At 38.8% G+C, this 23,768-nt stretch overlaps 3 protein-coding genes across 3 annotated transcripts in view; 1 reads left to right on the top strand and 2 right to left on the bottom strand.

The window, feature by feature from the left end:
• LOC117297414 (nuclear pore complex protein Nup155-like) overlaps nucleotides 1–10,582 on the bottom strand; it is a 39,061-nt gene extending 28,479 nt beyond the window's left edge. Inside the window, exons 1-8 of the mRNA XM_033780445.1 lie at nucleotides 10,545–10,582; nucleotides 8,459–8,625; nucleotides 7,765–7,902; nucleotides 6,755–6,851; nucleotides 5,697–5,860; nucleotides 4,669–4,832; nucleotides 3,684–3,783; nucleotides 2,728–2,893 (exon numbers count right to left, since the gene is read on the bottom strand). Coding sequence (XP_033636336.1) covers nucleotides 2,728–2,893; nucleotides 3,684–3,783; nucleotides 4,669–4,832; nucleotides 5,697–5,860; nucleotides 6,755–6,851; nucleotides 7,765–7,902; nucleotides 8,459–8,606 — 977 coding nt within the window. The 5' untranslated portion in view covers nucleotides 8,607–8,625; nucleotides 10,545–10,582. The remainder of the gene's footprint in view (nucleotides 1–2,727; nucleotides 2,894–3,683; nucleotides 3,784–4,668; nucleotides 4,833–5,696; nucleotides 5,861–6,754; nucleotides 6,852–7,764; nucleotides 7,903–8,458; nucleotides 8,626–10,544) is intronic.
• A 3,679-nt stretch (nucleotides 10,583–14,261) lies between these two features.
• LOC117297710 lies at nucleotides 14,262–15,110 on the bottom strand. Its single transcript, XM_033780860.1, has one exon. It carries the CDS (start codon nucleotides 15,108–15,110, stop codon nucleotides 14,262–14,264), a length of 849 nt encoding a protein of 282 aa, XP_033636751.1.
• Nucleotides 15,111–17,938: 2,828 nt separating this feature from the next.
• On the top strand, nucleotides 17,939–21,146 carry LOC117298077 (extracellular tyrosine-protein kinase PKDCC-like). Its single transcript, XM_033781313.1, has 5 exons — nucleotides 17,939–17,965; nucleotides 18,267–18,794; nucleotides 19,465–19,590; nucleotides 19,902–20,115; nucleotides 20,652–21,146. Exons 2-5 carry the CDS (start codon nucleotides 18,267–18,269, stop codon nucleotides 20,879–20,881), a joined length of 1,098 nt encoding a protein of 365 aa, XP_033637204.1. The 5' UTR covers nucleotides 17,939–17,965; the 3' UTR covers nucleotides 20,882–21,146.
• The last annotated feature ends 2,622 nt before the right edge of the window (nucleotides 21,147–23,768 follow it).

The raw sequence follows: 23,768 nt of genomic DNA, 5'->3' as shown, positions 1-23,768 counted from the left end.
CTTGCACTTCAGCAATGATGGCCCCACAATTAAACATTAATAAACAGTTTGGAAACCTAGCATCATGCCTGAAGCTTGCACTTCAGCAATGATGGCCCCACAATTAAACATTAATAAACAGTTTGGAAACCTAGCATCATGCCTGAAGCTTGCACTTCAGCAATGATGGCCCCACAATTAAACATTAATAAACAGTTTGGAAACCTAGCATCATGCCTGAAGCTTGCACTTCAGCAATGATGGCCCCACAATTAAACATTAATAAACAGTTTGGAAACCTAGCATCATGCCTGAAGCTTGCACTTCAGCAATGATGGCCCCACAATTAAACATTAATAAACAGTTTGGAAACCTAGCATCATGCCTGAAGCTTGCACTTGAGCAATGATGGCCCCACAATTAAACATTAATAAACAGTTTGGAAACCTAGCATCATGCCTGAAGCTTGCACTTCAGCAATGATGGCCCCACAATTAAACATTAACAGTTTGGAAACCTAGCATCATGCCTGAAGCTTGCACTTCAGCAATGATGGCCCCACAATTAAACATTAATAAACAATTTGGAAACCTAGCATCATGCCTGAAGCTTGCACTTCAGCAATGATGGCCCCACAATTAAACATTAATAAACAGTTTGGAAACCTAGCATCATGCCTGAAGCTTGCACTTCAGCAATGATGGCCCCACAATTAAACATTAATAAACAGTTTGGAAACCTAGCATCATGCCTGAAGCTTGCACTTCAGCAATGATGGCCCCACAATTAAACATTAATAAACAGTTTGGAAACCTAGCATCATGCCTGAAGCTTGCACTTCAGCAATGATGGCCCCACAATTAAACATTAATAAACAGTTTGGAAACCTAGCATCATGCCTGAAGCTTGCACTTCAGCAATGATGGCCCCACAATTAAACATTAATAAACAGTTTGGAAACCTAGCATCATGCCTGAAGCTTGCACTTCAGCAATGATGGCCCCACAATTAAACATTAATAAACAGTTTGGAAACCTAGCATCATGCCTGAAGCTTGCACTTCAGCAATGATGGCCCCACAATTAAACATTAATAAACAGTTTGGAAACCTAGCATCATGCCTGAAGCTTGCACTTCTGCAATGATGGCCCCACAATTAAACATTAATAAACAGTTTGGAAACCTAGCATCATGCCTGAAGCTTGCACTTCAGCAATGATGGCCCCACAATTAAACATTAATAAACAGTTTGGAAACCTAGCATCATGCCTGAAGCTTGCACTTCAGCAATGATGGCCCCACAATTAAACATTAATCATTTTATTGAACCGCTCGCCCTTGGTGGAATCAAAAACATTAGATCTATTATAGCCCACCACTAAAATTGGTCTAGCTACAACTCTGAGCAAGTTCAAGTGGGCACATTTTAGTTGACCCGTGATTGACCACTGACCAACAATGTACATGCGCAGTGACACACTCACTTGAACGACACAGTTTGAGATCTAGTCAACCTTCCACCTTTTCGCTATAGTGTCACTGGTTCCTCTCTGCGATTTACCAGTCCTCGAACTTCGTGTTCTAAAGAGCATGGAGGGCATCACAGCAATTTTGTAAGTGTAAAAGGGCACCACTGCATTTTTTTAGAATTTGAGGGGCATCCTGGCAAAAACTAAAATGTACAAAACTTAACAAAGGTTTAAAAAAATCGCGCATGTAAAATCAATGCAGCTTCATCATCACATCATTTTTGACTTTGCGAAAACACCCCGCAAAAACTTCCCCAAAACAACAAGACAAAACAAAATAAGGAAGAAACAAATCTTACGTTATACAGTAAAATAATCTTTCTATCGATCCAAGGTATCGTAATTGGCGTCATTTTGGTAAAATAAAGACTACACGTTGTGTAATTTTCGTAAACAAGGTAACATTTCTGAGGAACTGTGCTGCGCAGACCATGCTTTCGCGGTTATTGCGTGCATACCAGCGAAGACTATGCTGTTGTATGGTGTAAGCGTGCACACCAGCGATTGCAATTCGGGGGGGGAAACCCATTTTCCAAGCATGTGCAGACTTGTGCAGTCTTAGGTTGAGGCGTTATCGTGTGATGCACTGTGATATTTTGCCAATAGAGGGCGTTTATTATCGTTCTATTGCATTGTTCTAGCGCTCAATGTTTCTTTCCTTTATTGTAGAACACAAAGTAAAAAGACTACGTGCCTTTATTGGAAACCATGGGACTGCTGCGTGCGTTGTAGCGATCGCGGATAGGAGTAGTAGGTCTGTGGTCTGTGTTTTGCAGAACTTTTTTTATAGTGAATTTTTTTTATGATTATCCCAACAGTAAAAGTGTAAACATACAAGCGGACATTTAGTGTGCATTTAACAATTTTACAAAAGGGCCACCGACGGCTGTTGGATAAAAAGGGCACGGCACTATATTGCCGTGAATTGTCGTTTTCGAGAGTATCACGGCAATGGCACAGGGCTCTGACGGCAATTGCCGTTGGTGCTGTCGGTTATTTCGAGGCCTGCTTTACACATGTTAGAATTAAACATACTGTTGGGACCAGTGAAGAAACTATGGGCTCGAGGCTGGTTCCAAATGGTCGACTTCAGTAGTCAACCAATGGTTGACCAGCCTGAGTTCCAGTGCAAATGGTCAACCTTTAGTTAACCATGGTGCACACTCGAACTTGCTCCCTGATGATAGAATATCCCAATATACTGTTTTTTGAAACTAACCTTGCATAGAAGATAGCTTGTTTCATCATTGAGTAGTGAGAGACTGCAGTGACTCGACTCATACTACACCCATCGGATCCCATGTCATACACCTGTATTGTACCTCTCTCTGACCGCGTGTACAGAATGTGTCTAGTTTCATCTATAGTTATCTCGGCTATGGGATCTAATGAAATACAGAAAGAAAACAACTACATAAAATTTCACAAAGAAAAATTTGCATCAAAACTTTTGTAGTTTAAGTCACTTTAAAGAAACTTGACACTATTGGTAATTACTCGAAATAATTGAAAGCATAAAAACTTAGTTGTTAACGATCAATGGAGAGTTGTTGATAGTAAAAAATATTGTGGGAAACAGCTCCCTCCGAAGTTACGTAGTTTTCAATACGAAGTAAGTTTCTACTAAAATATTTGAATTTCATTTTGAGACCTCAGAATTAGATTTTGAGGTCTCGAAATCAAGCATCTGAAAGCACACAACTTTTTGTTGTATTGTATGGTTCAATATGAACTCACCCATTGGTGATTTTATTTCTAATTGATTTAAGGCACTGGACAATATTGATTATTACTCAAAATAATTGTTAGTTAACACCTAGGTAACGAGCAATGGAGAGCTGTTGATAGTACAAAACAATGTGAGAAACGGCTCCCTCAGAAGTAACATAGTTTTTTAGAAAGAAGTAATCTCTCACTAAAATATTTGAATTGTATTCGAGACCTCAGCTGAGGTCTCGAATTCAAGCATCTGAAAGCACCCAACTTCATGTGACAAGGGTGTTTTTTCTTCCATCATTATCTCGCAACTTTGACGACCAATTGAGTTCAAATTTTCTCAGCTTTGTTATTTTATGCATTTGTTGAGATACACCAAGTGAGAAGACTGATCTTTGACAATTACAAATAGTGTCCAGTGTCTTTAAACATTTTACAATAATTTCAATATCAACTTACCATCTTCTGAGAAATTAAGAAATGAAGGCACTAGAAACGAGAGAGAGCTACTAGAATGGTTGACTTTACGACACTTGCGACTGAACCATCCATCCTGGGCCTGGATTGAATTAGTAACAAATAACAAAAATAAACTGTTAAGATCAGAGAACTTCCTAATCAAATATTGATACGTTTTTTTCTTCTAAAAATCTGCAAAATATAGTCGATAACAAGTTTACTATACTCCAATAGGCAGGTTGAACCTAATGAATATGCCCAAATAAACTTGGGAGTTGAGGCAGTCCTGGAGTTACACACAGACCACAGAAGCCATGGCCACAAATGCCCCATGTCTTGGCCTTGTTGCCCCTTTACAACTTACCCATTGACTTTAAGATTTTTCAATAGAAGTGCCTTTTTCAAAATAAAAATGGCCTAGCCCTTTCAAAGATGAAATTCCAGGCCTGGATTAACACAACAATTTCATCTTTAGTAATTCACATATACTTTGTTATGTGATTGGCCTTTTAAACTATTGAAAATGATTGTTAAGTTATCTAACAATGTGGAGACAAGTCCTGACAGCGATGTGGTTCTCTACACCATAAAGTAAAGTAATTTTTTCAAAGAAGAAAATTGTTTTTGTAGACAAACAATTAACAAACGGATATTATTTGAAAAATAAAGTACATTAATTTATGAAAATTTGAACAATTACTTCCTCAATCTAAATACCAGGAAAAAATAAAGTAGACAAAACCGTCCCTTTTTTCTATCGCCCCCAGAAAGTAGTAGAGAATAGTGAGGGTAACTTTGTCAGGTGGCGGGGGGGGGGGGGGGGCGACTCTGTCAGGAGGCGACTTTGTGAGGGGGCGATTTTGAGAGGGGCCATCTTGTAAGTGAGGGGGCAACTTTGTAGTGGTCGACTTTGTGGGGAGAGTTGACTGGTTTCCATTTGGATATGTATTGCCAGGAAGATTGTTATATATGTAAAATGTTGTACCTGGTACACAATCTCATACAAGCAGCCATCCTTGCCAGCTAAGAAGATTCGTCCATTGGGTGTTGATTTGATACTCAGCATGTACGTACTGTCAGATGGTATAGAAAACAATGGGTCTGGTAACAAATGCATCTCACAGCGACTGTAGTCATTTCCAGTTACATCTAAAGGGGAGAAACAAGTATTTATATTGTACTGAAATTAAAGTGCACATGTATTTAGAAAACAATTAGTTTGTGTGAGTATCTTGAGGCCATTAGAGCGATCCTGTAGAAAATAGTGCAAGAAACAAGCTTTGACACTAATTTAAAAAAAATGTGGTGCAATATGAAGAAAACAAAATCATGTCACACTTCAGTTTTAGCCGAGTGGTTTGTAATTTGAGGATCATGATTGGTCACATTAAGGGCAATGGACATTTTTAGCATAAAAAGTGACTAGCACTTTTTAGCATAAAAACTGACTAAAAACAGGCAATGGAGAGCTGTTGATAGTATAAAACATTGTGAAAAATTAGGTAATTTTTTGAGAAAGAGGTAATTTCTCACTCAAATAACAAAAGGCTTCAGCTGCGGCCTTTTATTATGCATCTGAAAGCACACAAATTTGTGCAACAAGGTGTTTTTTTTTTCTCCTGCAATATTTTCTTACAACTTAGTTTAACAGCATAAAGTTTCACAGGTTTTTTACTTTATGCATATGTTGGGATTCACCAAGTGAGAATACTGGTCTTTGACAACTATGTACCAAATATTTCCAGTGCCTCTAAAGACCAGTCCTTTGCCAATGTTGTCGTTTTGATTGAGTGGCATGCTTATTAACTACATATTCAATTCAATTTAATTCAATTCAATTCAATTCAGTTCAATTCAATTCAATTCAATTTCATATTGACAATGAAAATTAAGCATACAATTTAAAACAAATAACAGTGAGTAAAATAATGAAAGATGGATGCCACATAATTCAACAGTAATAAAATGTATAGACATTTCAAAGATAATATCTAGTGTAATTAACATACATACCATCATGTGCTTGACCAAAGCTGACTCCAAGAAGTACTATCTCCACAGGGGTCACCAAACACAGTAAGAAGCGAATATGACTTTGGAAGATATTGGGTTTAGGTCGCACCAACCCAGCACAAAGTATGGTTTCACTTAAACCATCAAAATAAGCCAAGTCACCTCTGAAATCACAAATACAAAAATATGAAACCATCACAATAAACTACACTTACTGGAATAGTCTGATGCAGGCTCAGTGTACAAGAAACACAGTGCATCTTAAAGAACTAACATCCATTTTATTTACAAATTTAAAAGTAGGCCCGACCCGAGAGGGCACTGTTTGTGACGTCAATCGAGGCGCAATATTTGAAGAGAAAATGTGTAGTCTGGCCCCGTACACTATGTCTGGGTACCTGATCGGTATGATGCCTACGTACAGAACTATGGTCACGGAGCAGACTACACGCTCTGTATGGCTGCTGTGTGGAGGGTCCACTCAGATTACCCAGCAAGGTGAATCGCATGCAGTGCCAACACAAGATAGTGAAGCTTGGCGCAAGCTAACAACATGCCCTCAAAGTTGAAACAATACCCGATTTTGTTCACGTTATGCAAATTCTCCTTTAAGTTCGTCACGTCTTTCAGGTACCTTCTTCAACTTCCCACTAGCTGGAAAGTTGTTGGGATCGCATCATGTTTTAGAAAAGAACTTTTCTCTTCATATCAAAATGTGTGGTGTATTCCGGATTGTGAAGCACGACGGCACAAATTATTTGCTGCACAGCGCTGGAAAAGACATCGGCCCGGACCACTTTGCAAACTGACCCCATTTTTAGTTGTTTTGCTGCCTCCAGCAGCAATACACATGGTCAACATAGCCGGAAAAATGCAAGAAATAAACCTTTTTTTCGAAACGTACAAACTTACGACTAGGACTTGCATGTACTTGCACGTACTTGTGTTTGATGTTCGATCGAGGCAAAGTCTGTCTCGATTGACGTCACACTATCTATTTTTTAAACATATAAATCGTTACAAACAATTACTAAATAAATATTTTATTTTTAATTTACCCATCTTCATAGTTCCAGACAAAAATGTCGCTGTCCACTGACAGCCAAGCTCGGCTTATCTCTGGAAACACTCCCATCATGCAGTTACATTGCATGTCTGAATTGCACACATCAAGGAATCAAGTCAGAATAAAATCCAGTTCTCCACTAAATAGGTCAAAGATTGACATTGATTTTCTAGAAGTTTATCAGGAAAAAGTTGAAGCCCTGCTCTAGTTATGTAAAAAGAAAAACGAAAAACCCATTCAGCATTCAGCAATGAACCATTTAGCATTGCACTGGTGGTTACCAATGGGAATCAAGAACCCATTTGTTGACTACACCGCAACTTCACTTAACAAGAACAGCAAGTTAAAATCTCGGAATAGTTGTCAATCATGTAAAATGTAAATTGATTTTATTAATTGACTTCCAAACTAACCTAACTCAATTAAAAACAGTTTTATTAGCCCAATGTTGTGCTTGTTTGTGGGGAACCATGCACACCCTACTACTGTATGCACACAGTTATCCAACTCCTGTGTCTAAACCCTCATCTCTGTACACGTACAGCCATTATATCAAGCTTGCATTGATATTCTTTATCCCCGATACAAACTTAACATCTATTATTCTATTGATGCAGTACCCGCTGCCAAAACATAGGATTCTAACTGCCTCTAGCTACCAAGGGCACGGTAGTCTAGTTGGTAAGACACTGCTTTAGAATTGCAAGAGTCGTGGGTTCGAATCCCACTTGTGTAATATGCCTGTGATATTTTCTCACAGGACTCGGGAAAGTCCTGAGTATACAGTGCCAATTACACACATCGGTGTATGGGTAAAAACCAAAATAATATTCTTTATCCTTGATGCAAATTTAACATCTATTATGCATTGATATTACTGCAATTGGATATTCCGAGCTTTGAATACTATGAGGAAACTCACTTGTCCTGCGGACCTCGTATTAACAAGAGTTGACTGTATTGCCAGTAATTCAGGCCCATACATTGGTACAAAAAGGATACGTCCAAACTGTTCCACAAGTTCTGGAGGTAGAGGTACTTGCTTTGCTGGACTGAGTTGTGGCAAGTCCGCTAATCCAACAGAAGATGATGATAATGATGGATAATCCACATCACTAATCCCACTTACAGTAGCATGAGCTGTCAAATAATGAAAGCATAACATTCAATAACATACAGCTAGAATGGTAGTCCCCAGTACATAAGCTATAGACCTTTATCATGGTGTGGTCATCTTGATTTTACTCCATTCCAACTCATTGTAACAAAACTGAGGCTTGATGAAATAATAGTCTGGTGCCATGCACAAATAATGTTAGCATTCATTACTGTTATTGGAAACAGGGAACATGACCAAGATGGTGACAGCATGATAAAGGTCTACATAGAGTATCATGGTAACACCAAACAGAATAAATCCTGAATGGGAAACTTGTATGCAGCATGCATGATGATGCACATGAAAAACGGTCGGCTGGGTTCGTTGTTCAAACAAGTATTAAAACAAAAACTTTTATTTTAAACTGAAATAGAAATATAGTTATTAAATGAAAGAAAATATATTTCATATTATTAACAACAGTATTTGTGTGTATAACAAGACCTTTTCCGGCATTAAGTTCACTTGACCAAAGCTAAAAGCACTGGCCTTGCCCCTCTGCGATCCAGCGTAAATTTGGAGCCCTTGGTTACTCACCTGATGAAGTGACATTGAGAAGCTGAGCTAATTCATTGTAGGTTTTATCCTGATTGATGAAGGAATCTACATGTTGACCAGCAGTCTGTAGATTATTACGTGCAGTGGTCAATGCTGGACCAACACTAAAGGATGTTTGAGCCATCATACTATCCGCAAGTAGGCAACTATCAATGCAAATAAAAAACAGCCAATCACAATCAATAGAACATTTATTTCCACATTTGCACATGTAGGCATCGTCCTAAAAGCCAAGGTTTGTGATGGATGAGTCTGTTACAACAATACAAGACACAACAGGATAAACACCACTAAATTGAAGAATAAAGAAAACATATACACAAGTTTGATATTTTACAATTGGCAGTGCCGGTAGCCGGGTAGTCCTCCCCAGAACTAAGAGAAAAATACACTATGCTGCCCAGCATAGATTTCACCTAGATTGAACTTCAGCTATGATGGCCCCATATCTTACCTTGTCTAAACATGAATAATTTCGTTTTAAAACTGCTCTCCCTTGGTAGACTACAGTTAGGTATAGAGCCCACAACTAAAATTGGTCTAGCTACTGCTAATGCTCGATAGACATACATGTCCAAAACTAATACAAGAAATGCAAACTTTCTTAATGATAATGTCTCTAAATGGAATGTCTAATGTTTTAATTTTAAACATTCTTTTTTTAAGGATTCTTTTTAAATGTCAACATTATAGCATTTTATAAAATTAAAGAGACAAATTCCTTCAGGGGAATATTTTGAAGGCTAATATGTCTGTTTTTTTAAAGTCAGATTAGTTGAGGGAGGAGGGTTATGTTGTCGGAACTTAAGTCAGATATGAAAGATAATATTTGTACACATTTGGCCCTACCTATCTACCTATGCTGAAATAATTTTGTTTTTATTTATTTCTAGTATTGTTTCACTCTGTGAGTATTAAAGCATTCACAATTTAGACAAAGAACATTCATTACTCCATAGTCGTCATGATTGATAGTGACAGTTAGTGTAGTTTATGATCTTCCTGTCATTGTCAAGCAATAGAACTCTAGTAATAATTCCCTCTCTAGTAAGTCAAGTCAACATGGTCAAGCCTTAAGGGGATATTATTAAGAAAATCGCTCTAAATTGCCTTTGTATGATTACAAATTGTACAAATTAAATAATTGTGGGAAAAGTTTTCTTATGGGTGAATGTGTATAAATGGGTACCTGCAAGATCTATTTGATCTTGTGAATGAAAAAGCCTTTGGAGCGATATAAACTGTTGCCAAGGTTGTATACTCCCTAGGGAGCTAAGAAACATCAAAAGGGATTTTATTGGCCCTATGACCAGGGCACTAATGTAAAGTGCATTGATACGGTTATTGTGAAATGCGCTATATAAGAAGTGTCATTATTATTATGGTGCCACCACTTTTTCATTCAAAATGAAATAATAATAATATAGGCCTATCTAAATCTAATTAACCTCTCATTGACAATGTGATATCCCTTTTTGTAAAAATTAGTGGAAAAGTGGTGGCGCCATACGGAAAGTTATCCCACTTTTTATATCATTAGAATTTCTACTAGTCTACTCACTACACTAACACTGTGAAATCAGTGGTTAGCTTAGTTGCGATAACGTAACCCTCCTCCCGACGGGTATGGTTAGCTTTGCCTTTGCATTTGGCTTTGGGAATAACTGCTGGATTTGAACCCACACAAACAACCATGACGATAGGGCTGGACACATTCAACATTGGGGCTATAAATGGAGAGTAATGAGTATGGCTTGATATATTTTTAAATGAGTATACTGCAATCATTGAGATCCTTCCTCCGTATGACACGATGACACAACAATCATTGCAAATCTAAATCCCAAATCTCCATTGTACTATTCGCGTCCGAATACTGGGCAACAACAACGAGTTGGGAGTTTGGGCAGTTGTAAAAAACGACCCGGTCACAGAATGTATCGAGGGTTTATTTGGACACTTAAATACACACACATTTCTACATAATACAATTTTGAATACAGCATTACAATACACCTAAATAGAATGTTTAAACCTGGTTGAATTAACGTCATTTATTTATTACCAACAACGGAGTCCATGTGATCCGTACCATGCAGTTAGTCCGCCATTCACTACACACTAAATTTCACTGCTAACCTCTTTCCCCCAACTCAAGCAAGGTGAATTGCCGTGTGTACATTTGCGTTGAGTATTGTGGGTACGAGCAGAATTGTTTGAGAGCGGTGTTCTTGTCGGGCTTTGAATGCAGAAAAGGCGCCAGACCCGACCCATCACCCCAAACCCATTACCCCCCCCCCCCTCCCCTCCCCCTCCCCACACCCCTATTTGACCACCACAACCCAATGATTTAATGACAGTCACGAAAACATTGGGTGTTTATTTTTTTCAGTATGAGTGACGATACTCACTCAACAACGTTTATGTCACAGTAGGCTAGGCCTAGCCTACTGTAATGCATAGGCCGTGTCCGAAACGACGACTTCGGCTACAGCTACGTCTAGACGGCTCTGGTCTAGATCAGCGCGTCTACCAGTGTTGAAGAATAGGCAGACGCGCGCGATCTAGCCGTAGCTGTAGCCGAAGTCGCCGTTTCGGACACGGCCTAATTAAAAAAAAGTTGTGAGAATTTAGTCTCGAATGATCGAAATAGGCGCGAATAGGGTCTGCACCAACTGGTTCTTAATCTGCACAATCTTTCCTGGCCTCGCGGACATTCTGGGCACTGCCAAGTGAAGGGGCCGGGCAGCCTGGCAGGAGATTCTGTGACCCCCGCCCTCTCCCCCCCTCCCCCCCCCCTCAATTTCTGTCAAGCGTGCGACGGACTGTGTACACAGCTACGTCTGTGATATCGCCCTCTATTGAAACATCCTCCTTCACTCCGGGGGGGGGGGGGGTCAGAATGAGTCTCCAGGAGTCATCCGTTGATGACAACACTGACAACGGAGTTTGTCTATCTCCCATGACCTTTTGACAATACCAGCGGGTATTGTCAAAAGGTTACGGGAGATAGACAAAGTCCGTTGTCACTAGTAACAGACATGTGCCACTGACATTCCGAAGTGGCTTATTGCTCGTTACCAAGTAAGTTGTTATGCTAACAACTATTTTGATTAACTACCAATCGTGTCCAAATGCCTCTAGGCCTAAGCACAACTGTTGAAAGTATATCTGACGAAAAGACACAACTAAAAATACACAAACCGCAATATGTTTGTCAAATTCCACAACGAACAAATTGATTCGACAAAAGTTATTAATGATTTACAAATACTTTCAGTTTATTAAAGGCTACGGGTACAACAGCACACATCATACAAAGATACTAACCAAACAAATTAAACTTATCAATTCACAAACAAATTAATCATTCACACAAAGTTAATGTTGTAGATCTATGTTATTATGCTTTGAGAGAAGCTCCTCGCAATACTCTACGGTGCAATAAAATACAATATACAAATATCATGTCCACCAGGTAAAGAGTTATAGATTAGTTGTTTAGTATTGTTTGAAACTTTGCATGGTGTGGAGAAATATGAAGAAACTAAATAGTAAACTTGAAGACGAGCAGAGTATACTGTTCGAAACGTCGAGACCAAACCAACCAAACCGGCTCTTCTCAGAGCCAACACTCACACAAAAGATATTTACACATCCGCAAGTTAACTATTTATTTGTAGTTTTTTCCTAGTTTAGTTGTTGTTGCTGGCAATAATGCTGGCTTACGGACCATATTGTCAATCAAGCTACAATACTGCACGCAAGTTTCAGGCTTAAAACAGTACCTATTCGTTGAGAAAACAGGTGGAGACAAAAAACCTGTCACTCTAATCAACCACATCTCCGACCGCAACGATCACAATCTTCATAACTCACCTTATTATTCAATATGAAGAGAGTTTTGGAGATCAGATTCAAATATTTCGACATTAATTGTATTGATTTTTAATCAATGGAGGCATTTCAGGCGAAATCATTTCGCAATATGCTTCCATTTCCATAGCAGGTGAGCTTTTGAATAATAATAATAATATCGAACGCACGTATATTTACCAACAAGGTACTCAATGCGCTTAATATAGTATACATTTTTAGAGAAAGATATACATTATAGGTTATTGCAGTTGTTAATTCTGAGAACCAATTATGTATCATCTTATAGTGGTTTACAAGGTGCTACGGCGCATTCAGCAGCCACAGCCAGGAACACCGGGGCGAACCCCTACTCGATAAGTGCACTGGATTATTTTACGTGCGTTACACAACACGAGACCGACGGCTTTACGTCCCATCCGAAGGACGAAGCAATGGTTAAGTGTCTTGCTTAACCAAGTGTCATGACTGGGACTCGAACCCACACTCTGCTGATCAGAAACACTAGAGCTGAGTGCTGAGTCTGGTGTTCTTATCCGCTCGGCCATGACACTTCAACTTAAAACCACACTTCCCCCCTGGATCATAGTTTTACCATTTGCGTATAAACCTGAATACCTAATTTAATAGACGTACATTACAGTAAAACGGGCGATCAAACCGCCTGATATAAAGAAACACAATGCACAAAGTTGCATTCGTTTGACCAGCAGCACAGAGCTATAATAGTTCGACTTAAAAAATCAGTTAATTATTAAGTATCGTTAAAGCATTGAACTATTTTATGAGTTTTTTTAAGGCACTGGACACCTTTGGTAATTGCCAAATACCAGTGAGTATTCTCATTTACTGTTTCCCAACACAATGCATGAAGTAACAACTTTGTCAAAAATTGGGACTCAAAAGGTCATCCAAGAATTTTTTTGTAAACCCCCTTTTAGCACAAATTTGTGCTTTCAGATGTCAAATAAAAAGGCTTCAGGGCTGAAGTGTTTTATTATATTGAGTGAGAAATTGGCTTACTCACAAACTATGTCACTTCAGAGGGACCGTTTCTCACAATATTATACTGTCAACAGCTCTCCATCACTCTCTTATGTAAAAGAGTGAAAAAGCACTCTTTCAAGAGCCATATGAAGGACAACTCTTTTTCGAGTGGTCTTCCACTCTTTTAGATTGAAGTTTGCATCTTTTTGAGTGATTTTTCACTCTGTCCTGGAGTGAAACCCCTCTAAAAGAGTGGAATAACCACCACTCTTTTTGAAGAGCCATAATAGGAGGGACAGGTCAAATTAATGTAAAGAGTGGTGTTTTTCACTCTTTTACATTTTAGAGAGTAAGCTTTATGCTTACAATTATTTTGAGTAACTACCGATGTGCCCAGTGCCTTTGTCATTAAAACTGTCTGGTAGTCACAATAAGCCTACTGTGTGACTATTTTATCATTCACAGTATTCCTTTTGTGAACCACTATTCTCAACAAAAAATAACATAATGTTTTGCATATGTCATAACGAGCCATTTTCATTTTGTGTTTTTTTTGCACTTGTAGCTTTTTGTGGAGTTTTTTGGATGGAAAGCAAGCGGGAGCAAAGACATCATGAGGACTTCATGTATCTAAAAACAATATCATTAATGTTGTGTTTTTGCTCCATCTTATTTGGAGGTAAGATTGACAAGGGTTCTGAACAGAAGTGGTCACATCCCCTTTCCTGACTCCTCCCACCCCTCACTCCACCACTGTTCTCACGACTGGTAGTAATTTTTGAGATGTGCAGTTTTTTTCACAACACCGTAGACATACTTCTGCATGCCATCAGTTTCAAATAAAAGAGCTCACTGTGATTTTGTGTATGAAGTCAAAAAGGTTCTCGTAAAGAAAGCAGTTGCTCTTCATGTTTTAATCTCATTCGTAATAAATCCCGAATATTGTAGCAACGCAATACATTGATGGATTTTGATACCGATACGTTACAAATGAGTCAACTTCTACATCCCAGATACCCCTACTACAAACACGTACAGCCTGTTGCTGGATCTCACCAATGTTAACCACTGTTATTAGTTTATAACGCTCGATACACAAATCTTTCACTTTCTCCTGAATATCGCCAGCCAGTAACTTTGCTTGTACTTTACACAATGTGGCGTCATAGCACATTTTATCCAGTCTTTCTGGGATCATCTCTTCAAAGATGTCGTTAATTGTTCCACGAAACTCACCAAACTTCTGTGGTGGTACCAATTGGTAAGATGGCTCAACAAAAGCATCCAGATCTGACGATAGAGTCTTTCGGTTTGGACGGTCAGTGTAAGTGATGTAACTTCTTCCACGACGTTCAGCTAAGCGCTGAGTGGTTCGAAGCTTAAGATTACGGGCAAGACGTTTAGTCACAAGAAGTTGTCTAAATCCGACCACAGATGGTCCAGATGGATGCCGCGGCTGACTTCCGCCATGGCGATCAGAACAACTAGACATCTTTCTAGTCATCAAAGCTCCCGAACTTCTTCCCTTTGCGGTGGATAACTTTCGACCAGTTGAAGCACTGGAAGCAACCGACATCTTTCTGGTTACGCCGACAGTGGACATCTTTCTGGCTACACCAACAGTGGACATCTTTCTATCCGATGGTGAATGTTTCAGAGCTGAAGTAGACGGTTTCCGAGCCAAATCACCTGTTTGTTGATGTGCTGCGTGATCCTTCTGCCTTGTAGTCATGTTAATCACTGACGCTGACTTTTTATTAGACGCCATTTCTTGCGTGAAGGCAACTTCAGAGCGATGTATTTATCCTTTGCGTCCCAATGCTCCAGATAGAAATGAACTTCACCAAATAAAGTGTATAGAATGTAAAGGTGAGGTCACTTTGTGTTTGTATCACTGATGAAGTTTTCTCTACTTGGTTTCAAGTACGGCAATGTGGGAGGTTATAGTTTACACTTCATTTCACGGATCATTTTGGTAAGCATGGGTTGGTATATCAACGACGGTGAGTATCGTATGCCAAGCATAAAGTCAACAACACTCTAAGATTCAATCAGTTCCCGTTGACCAGTTAGGAACTATTTTGAAGCTGAAGTACACGATTGTAGATTATTGGTTAATTATATAAGCAAATTTGAAAATGTCTATTGTAGTTTTCCACTCGTTTAATTCGAATTTATATGCAATGTTACGGTCGAAGAGCGTTTGCGAAAGATAACGAAATCTTGTAGACAGGTGGCGATGAGTTTGTTCTGCTGCCGACTATTAGGCGGGTAACTTGGTGAAACATAAGTACTGCAAAGTCCTTACTACAAATCGCTTCACTGTACACGACACCATGTACTTCTAGGTTTTTTGTTACCATACTCAAACAGGCAGTTGTTTAAGTGTTTGTTTTTTGAATTCGGTTGCCAAGGCCTTATTTAAATACATTGTTGATGAGGGGACGATTTGTGCAACTTGAACCATTATTCGAGTCCGTAAACATGGTATGTACGCAGTGGGCGAGATTGTAACCTGGTTTGCTTTTCGCCTTAGCGGCCTTTAGGATATAACGGGATACATTGTGGCCTAAATGGTTTCTTGCAAAGACCAAGTTACCTCCTTACCTACTGCCGAGCATCTCCAAAAGATTGAGTCACGCAAGTTCCGGACTGTGTTAAAATACCATTCAACCTAAATACAACGGGTGAACCAAACAGCTTTCATGAGTGCGAAAACAAGACAAAAGCTGTTTTTTAATTAGGCGATGCCACTTTGCGCGTATTGCCTTAGGGCATTCGAAAGCCGGCAATTCTCCTGGCATGCCACCATGTAATTATAAACCTAAAGGGTGGCTCTGTTTTGTTTTCAAGTTTTGAGAAGATGTGTGCTCAAGAGCAATTTGAAGTCGACTTTAACACCTTTGATGCCCGTTTAGTCGGTTCACTCATGCGCACAATCAGAGCCGTCATCCCTTGCTCCATAAGTTCCACAGTTATAGCCTGATGTAGGCCTATTATTCATGGTGTACTAAATGTGGGGTCTCACACCCACATCAATTACATCTGAAGATGTTTTTCTCAAAGATTTAAGTAACACGCCCACTCTAAATTGAGTACTGGAGTGTTGTTTACTGTCACACTATATCAATGACAAATTCACTCAATTAATTGGATCTCCGTGCCGTGAAGGATTAGTTCACAACAATATCTTATATGTTTGAGATCAGCAATCAAACTTTTGACTGCTGGTGCAATGCCAGTGTTACCATCCGCATCCGGTTTTGGCAACCGTTGCTTCTGTGATTTTTTTATTTATTTTTATTTAGCAAACAACAAAAGAGATATATTCAAATGCTTAATAAATCATGCAAGAAAAGAGATATCTGACGAAAGTAACACCAAAAGCTGACGACTAATTTCCAAGAAAAAAGTGACAAGATGGGAATAAAAAAACACCGCTCGTATAGAGTGGAAAGCTTGTTGATGTAGAGTTTGTTTTTGCTTATTTTGAATGAGAACAGAGGGGTGCGTTGAAGGAGGAGATGAATCAATAGATGTGTGGTTATAAATGGGTTGACTAGACTCATTTGGTTATTGTCAAAGACCAGTCATCTGACTTTGCATATTAGCCTATGCATACAATATCAAACCTGTGAAAATTTGAACTCAAATTGGTCGTCGAAGTTGCGAGAGAATAATGGAAGAAAAAACACCATTGGTGCACAAGTTGTGTGCTTTCAGATGCTTGAATTCGATACCTCAGCTGAGAATTTGAATTAAGTTTAAATATTTTTAGTGAGAAGTTACTTATTTCTAAAGTAAACTACGTTACTTCGTCAGAGTTTTTTCCCATCATGTTTTATACTATACACAGCTCTCAATATTGCTCGTTACCAAGTAAGTTGTATGCTAAGTGTCCAATGCCTAACTTAATCCAGGGCCAATTGAACTTGGATAAATCATAAAATGTCTTTAAAATTACGTAATTATTTGTGATGTAATCTTATAGAAAGGTTTGCGGTAACACCATGTAATGACTATCTCTAATGAGTTGGGGTGGTTCTGAAAAGAACCGTTGGTTTCAAATCGACGTTTCGATCAGTATGCTCTGATCGAAACGTCGAGTTGAAACCAACGGTTCTTTTTAGAACCACCCAACTCATTAGAGATAGTCATTACATGGTGTTACCGCAAACCTTTCCATATCGTATTTCCACCATGCAAAGTTTCAAATCCTACTGATGTAATCTTGATTCAAGGTGACATTAACCTCATCAAGTACAGCCAACAAAAGAGCAAAGATCCCATCTGCTGGCCTGCCCGTTTGGCGTTGCCAAATATTGGGTTCAAATTAAAGTTCAACCGGAAAGCCATTTCAGAACAGTGGAAGGGGATCTCTAGACTCAGCGGGTCAGAATAATATATCACCCTTTTATTCATACACAAACATACAGACGAGAAAAGTCAACATAATTATGACTGCGAATTCGACCTTTGTACTACAAACAAATTCAGCTCGGTCAGAGCGCACGTAGTCAATGCCACAATATTGTATGCTGAAACTGTTTTGGGTAAAAATATTAATTATTTGATGCATGGTCTGGTTGCTGTTGTTTTTGTCTTTGCTGCAGATCTGAAAGGGTAAGTGACAAGGCTAATTTTCACACATAAAAACAAATAGGGGGCAACGATAAACAAACTTTATTTGCCGATAGTAACAGGCCAAATAGTAACATTTTCCACGTTCACCAAGGCACTCTGAACCAGAACATTGTAATGAGGTGCTCTTTGAAGGGAAAATGGAAGAGATAGTCATTACATCATCATCATCCTTCGTCCTTGGACGGAAAAGTAGAAGCATGAATGACGTTACCTTGTTGATAAAAGAGTACCATTTTATTTCCATTTGATAAGTCTGTTTCTTAACTTCATCTCATGACAGATGAGTTCAACAGTGACACTTTGTAAACATCAGACGTCTCCGTTCATACTGGGCCTTTACATCGTTGCAGTATTTGTGTTGACTCTTCTACCATTAGTTGTAATCATCCACACTTTGGACGGTTTATGGTTGCAGCACAGAGACTTATTGCCCAAACAACGGGAGATCACAGTGCCACAAAATGTGATCCCCTGGTTGAACCGTAGGAACTCTCTCATCAGACAGCTCAAAGTTCCCGAAGAAACCGTAGTGAGGAGTCTTCAAGATGGGCCCCTGTCATGCCGAGATATAGAGGCTGTAGAACTAAAAGAGCGTCTTGGACGAGGGGTGACTAAAGATGTATACAGAGGTGTTTACAGAGGAGAGTCAATCGCCGTCAAGGTGGTCACTAGCAAAGTGGAGGACATCAAAGCATGCATGAGACGAAAGAACTACCACAAGTTCTCAGACTGTTTTGTACACGCCAACTACAAACTAATGAAAGAAGTGGCATTGTCCATGCAGCTCGATCATCCAAATGTTATCAAAGTCAGTCAAACCGGGTCACAAATATGGCTTAATATTTAAAGGAAAGTTACAGAATTGGTAAGAAGAAACAAAAATCGTGAAGACCACAGATTTACATAAAACTTACACGGTCTACTCTAATTATGATGATATAGTTGAAAACACCCCTTGAAATATTTCTGTCTGAAATGTCATATTTTATGAGAAATGAATAATCTAACTTCGCGTTTGGAGTTTATCGCTCAGTGAGCGTTTTATTCATTTTTATTTTGGCATCGATGCAATGCAAACATTTTGTAATCATTTTTTCACTATTCTCTCGTGACCCAGATGGCCGATCGTTCTGAAACTTCAGGTTTGTCAGTTTATGTATATGGTGGATTACATAAAGTGCTTACACTGCCAGCAACTGTTTTGTTAGCATAAACCAATTCTGTAATGTTCCTTTAATAAAATGTAATTCCCGTTTTTATATTTCAAGTTAAGCCTATGTGGGGCATATGCCTATCTTGAAATGGTACGCCAAGACTTCCAACAGATGAAGTAATTGAAGTGAAATTATTCGTGATGTCATCATAAACAATGCTGAAATCTTGTTTGTCTTTTCGGCTTGTTTTTTATTTATTTTATGTATCTGTTCTACCATTCCGTTAATCAACTGTTTGATATATTTTGTTGGTTAACTGTACAGAGCCTTGGAATGTGTACCAGGAGCAAAACGGCCATGTCTAAACATGGCATGATAGCGATATACGAGATTGGTGACAAGACTGCAAATAGCGTATTGAAGAAACTACCTTGGGACACACGATTAGATGTAAGTAGTGTATGGACAGTCACACAAAAAGATGTCTTATTGGCGAGGTTTAGCTGCAAAAACGTGAACGTGAACATCAAAAGAAATTCTTTCTTTGGACGTCGCCACTTATGGGCGTATTGCATGCTCACGTATTATGACGTCTACGCGCACTACACACGTACAATACAATATATTTGTGTTGTATATTTTTGTTGTAAAAATGTTATTATGTGCAAACAGAGGAATCGATTTTTATGCCGGCATGACGAATACATACTTAATTTAATTTAATTTAATTTAATTTAATTTAATTGATATCCCGGTTACAGATGAGTATTGAGATTGCAGACCTCCTTGACTACTTACAAAGATCACCCCTTGGCTCTTTGGCTGTATGGGACTTTAAAACACGACAGTTTGTCATCGTAAAAGGCAAGATCACACTGGTTGATTTGGATGATTTATCGGCGCAGGAACTTTCATGTGAGAAGCATACAGATTGCAACATCAAGGTGGACACCGACTATGGGCGGGAAAATATCGGTGAGTGAACCCATTTGGGCTGTTGGCTGCCTGCCATGCCACACCAATACTGAAGAATATGTGCTCCATTCGATCGTTCACCACACTCACTTGTTGAGCCTACAGAACCCATTGTGTCTCTTTAGCCGATAGATCATTTACTCATAGATCCAGAATTTGGAACAAACTTTCTGGAATACATCAGAGATACCACCTCACTGCATACAAACGAGACACTCCTGAAAGCCCACATGAAAACCCATCAATAATGTTTCTCCTGTTGGTGCCACTCATCAGCGCCGAGCAAACTTTTGATTTTGGCGCTTTATAAACTTTCGTTTGAATGAATGATTGGTTGATTGATTGGTTGATTGATTGGTTGATTGACTGACTGATTGATTGATTGGTTGATTGATTGGAGTCCATATTGTATTTGGATACCGCTATGTAGGCCTATCGTTGGTAACCATTGTCCGTCAACGCAGATGGATTTTAAACACAGTTTAGTTTCTTAATTGACGAATATATAATTGGTACACATGATTCTCTTTTTACAGTTCCCAACGACTCTGGTCTGGTACCCTGTGTCAACTCTACATGTTATGGCCTGAATTCTAAATTCAACGTAATAAGTGCAATGAGGGGGCTTGTTGGACAGGCTTTACTCAGCGACCCGCCACCTTTCATAAAGTATCGCCTGGATAATATAACAATGGCTGCTTCACAAGGACAGCTCAATGCAAGTCAGCTGAAGGGAAGTCTGCAACAATTGATAATTAATCAATGATGAAAATAATATGGACGACTTGACAAGATCAAATCATCTTATAGCGAGTGGTTTGCCGCCATAAATGTCTGGAATTCGGACATCAGATCTGAATAGTACAGTAGGCATATTCCATTAGCTTCGGATGGGACGTAAAACTGTTGGTTCCGTGTGTTGTGTAATGCACGTAAAAGAACCAAGTGCGCTTATTGGAAACTGCCTAACTGGCCTAGGCCTAAATGTAAGAAACATATATTTGTCTGAAATCAGCCTGTCTGAAATAGATGTATAATGTTGCTATTTTATTGTTGATGCGTTAAACGTGTATAGTTTTTTATTTATTGTTTCGTGTATTTGAACTTCTTTGTGTATTATTAATTTATTGTAACGCGAAGTTGAGATTTATTGTGGGTTTGCAACGTTAATATTTTCTGTGAATTCTTTGGTACTTTATTTATAGGCATTGAAGATAAAACGATGAATCGTATCTTTCTTCTATGATTTCTTCTTTACTCGTTTCGGATAGGTTTCTTCCACATAGCTGCAAATTTGTAGTTCAAATTCAATATTGCCTCTTGCCTTGACTTTGAAAATTTTGTTACTATTTTTTTTCAAACTGTACTCACTGATCCATCTGCCATCGCGCCGCTCATCACCCGTCGCCCCAACGCAATTTTTTTCAATGAGGATGTTTTTCTGAATGGATTTAAAAACATCCGGAAAACTGAGGATGGCAATTGTGATGTAAAGAAGAAAAAAACACCGCTCAAAATGGACCCATCCATAAAAAGCCGATTAGTTTTGCGTGATCACTTCTTGCAGACCCTTCCCTTAGTGTAGTGCTTGCTCATTTGAACCCCGTCACTACAGGGTGTTTCGAAAAAAAGTATATATTTAGAAAAACGTATCCCAATTGGATTTTTTATAAGTCAACAAAAATTTGGCACTAAGAACTGGTGGACCAAGGTCATAGCTTTTAAATTTCTACCAAATCAATCCTCAGCTGTTCCGCATGAGTGAGCACTAGCTTATTACTTTTGTCAGAATTTAATTGGATTCCGCATAAAAGTGAAAGGGTTTTAAAACTGCTGGTCATCTCTGTACATTTCAACATTAATGCACTGAATTGAGTATGGTTCGTCCACAGTACTCATCACAGCAGAGATCCTTTCTGGTATCAGAGTACCATTGTAATAACAGCGTCTCTGCAGTGCTTCAAGGGTTCTGACAAACATTCGCTGTTCAACACGAGTAACACTTTATAAAAATGTTATGAAATACCAGGCTACTTAGAGCAAGTCGGAATCTGACCAAAAAACACACGATCTGGCCGACCTAGAACCGGTCGGTCTGCTGCAACCATGCAATGTTGCATTTCTCATGATGATTTCAGTTTGGTCTGCGTCCAAACTTGGTAGACTCATGGAGGACGACTGAGGGTTCATCCGACTTCTTAATTTGTGAGCAACAAAGCACATGTCTCACCTCCCCTTCTACGGTGTTTGATTTTGTAAAAATCTTTTCACTTTTGTGCGCAAGCCAATTAAAATCTGACAATAAAATATATAGATATTACAGTTTTCTAATAGCTGGAGTCCATAGGAAACATTACAAAATATAACGGGTCTCTTACCTCACTTTAAAACATGGTAAAAATGGTTTTTCTACAGAACGCTTCAAGCCAAATTTCTGAAAAACGCGGGGTCAAACAAACCTGCGCGACTAAGGAATCGTGACGTCAGTGGCGGCTATAGACCTTATCGCAACTACCAATGCGCACGCGCAGACTGTTGAATGAGGTGCATTGTGGGACATATATGGATCAAATTTGGATACCAGCAAGACCACAATGCACCTAATTCATAGCTTCACGCGCGCGCCCGGTATTTGCGAAAAGGTCTATTTGGTGTGGAAAATAGCGCCCTCAGTTTGCCAAAGCTGGAGAACTGTGTTCACATCCAACTAAGGGAATATCGTCACTGGCGCCAAAAGGTCATAATAAATCAGCCGTTTTTGACTCTCGGCTGAAAAAGCCGCGCGGCCGGGTGCATTTTTTACTCGAGTTATTCGTTACTAAATGCAAGTTTTAAGAGTAAAATGGTTATTAACCGGTATCTATGATGTCTATTTGGCCATAAAAAGGTAATAGTTGACATATTGAGATCATCCTTTTTTGGCTCTTTAACTGTAGATAAAGCAATGCAAACACAATTGCACAGTACCAATAATTAGTACAAATGTAACAATACAACACCAAAGTAAATTTAAAGACATGACGTAAATATCCGTTTATTTTGTTTCAACTTTCTGCCTTTCTCTCTTTAACATGATAGACAAAATTGATAGCCAAGCAGGAAGCCATAATATCGTGTGCCTCAATGCACACATCGGAAGGCAATAACAAAGACTCCAAGTTAGTGAACAGCATTCAAATATTCGATTCCTGACTTTTAAATATCAAGACACTTATCCATAACTTCCACTTTTTAACAAAAAGCTATTCTGCATAACAGCTATTTTACTTAAAATGTCCCCACAGATGTATCAAATATAAATTTTATCTTTATACCAACAAAATATAAAATAATGACAAACATAAATAAACTATCAGGCAATAATAAGGCTTGTTAAGAAAATTAATTCAGTGTTGGGTTCCCTATTTGACAACGACCAAAATGACAATGGTTCTGTATTCCCTCATTAATGAAGCAACTTGCACAATCCTTTAAAGGCAGTGGACACTATTGGTTATCACTAAAAAATAATTAAATAATTTATTTCTCACTAAAATAATAAAAGACTTCTAGCTAGAAGTCTTTTATTTTTATTTGAAAGCACATCAATTCGTCCAACAAGGGTGTTTTTTCTTTCATATTTTTCTCCCAACTCCGATGACCAATTGAGCTCA

The sequence above is a fragment of the Asterias rubens genome, chromosome 12, assembly GCF_902459465.1.
Source record: "Asterias rubens chromosome 12, eAstRub1.3, whole genome shotgun sequence".
NCBI classification, from domain to species: domain Eukaryota; kingdom Metazoa; phylum Echinodermata; class Asteroidea; order Forcipulatida; family Asteriidae; genus Asterias; species Asterias rubens.
The sequence above is the reverse complement of the archived record's forward strand: the minus strand, read 5'-3'. Positions and strand labels throughout refer to the sequence as shown.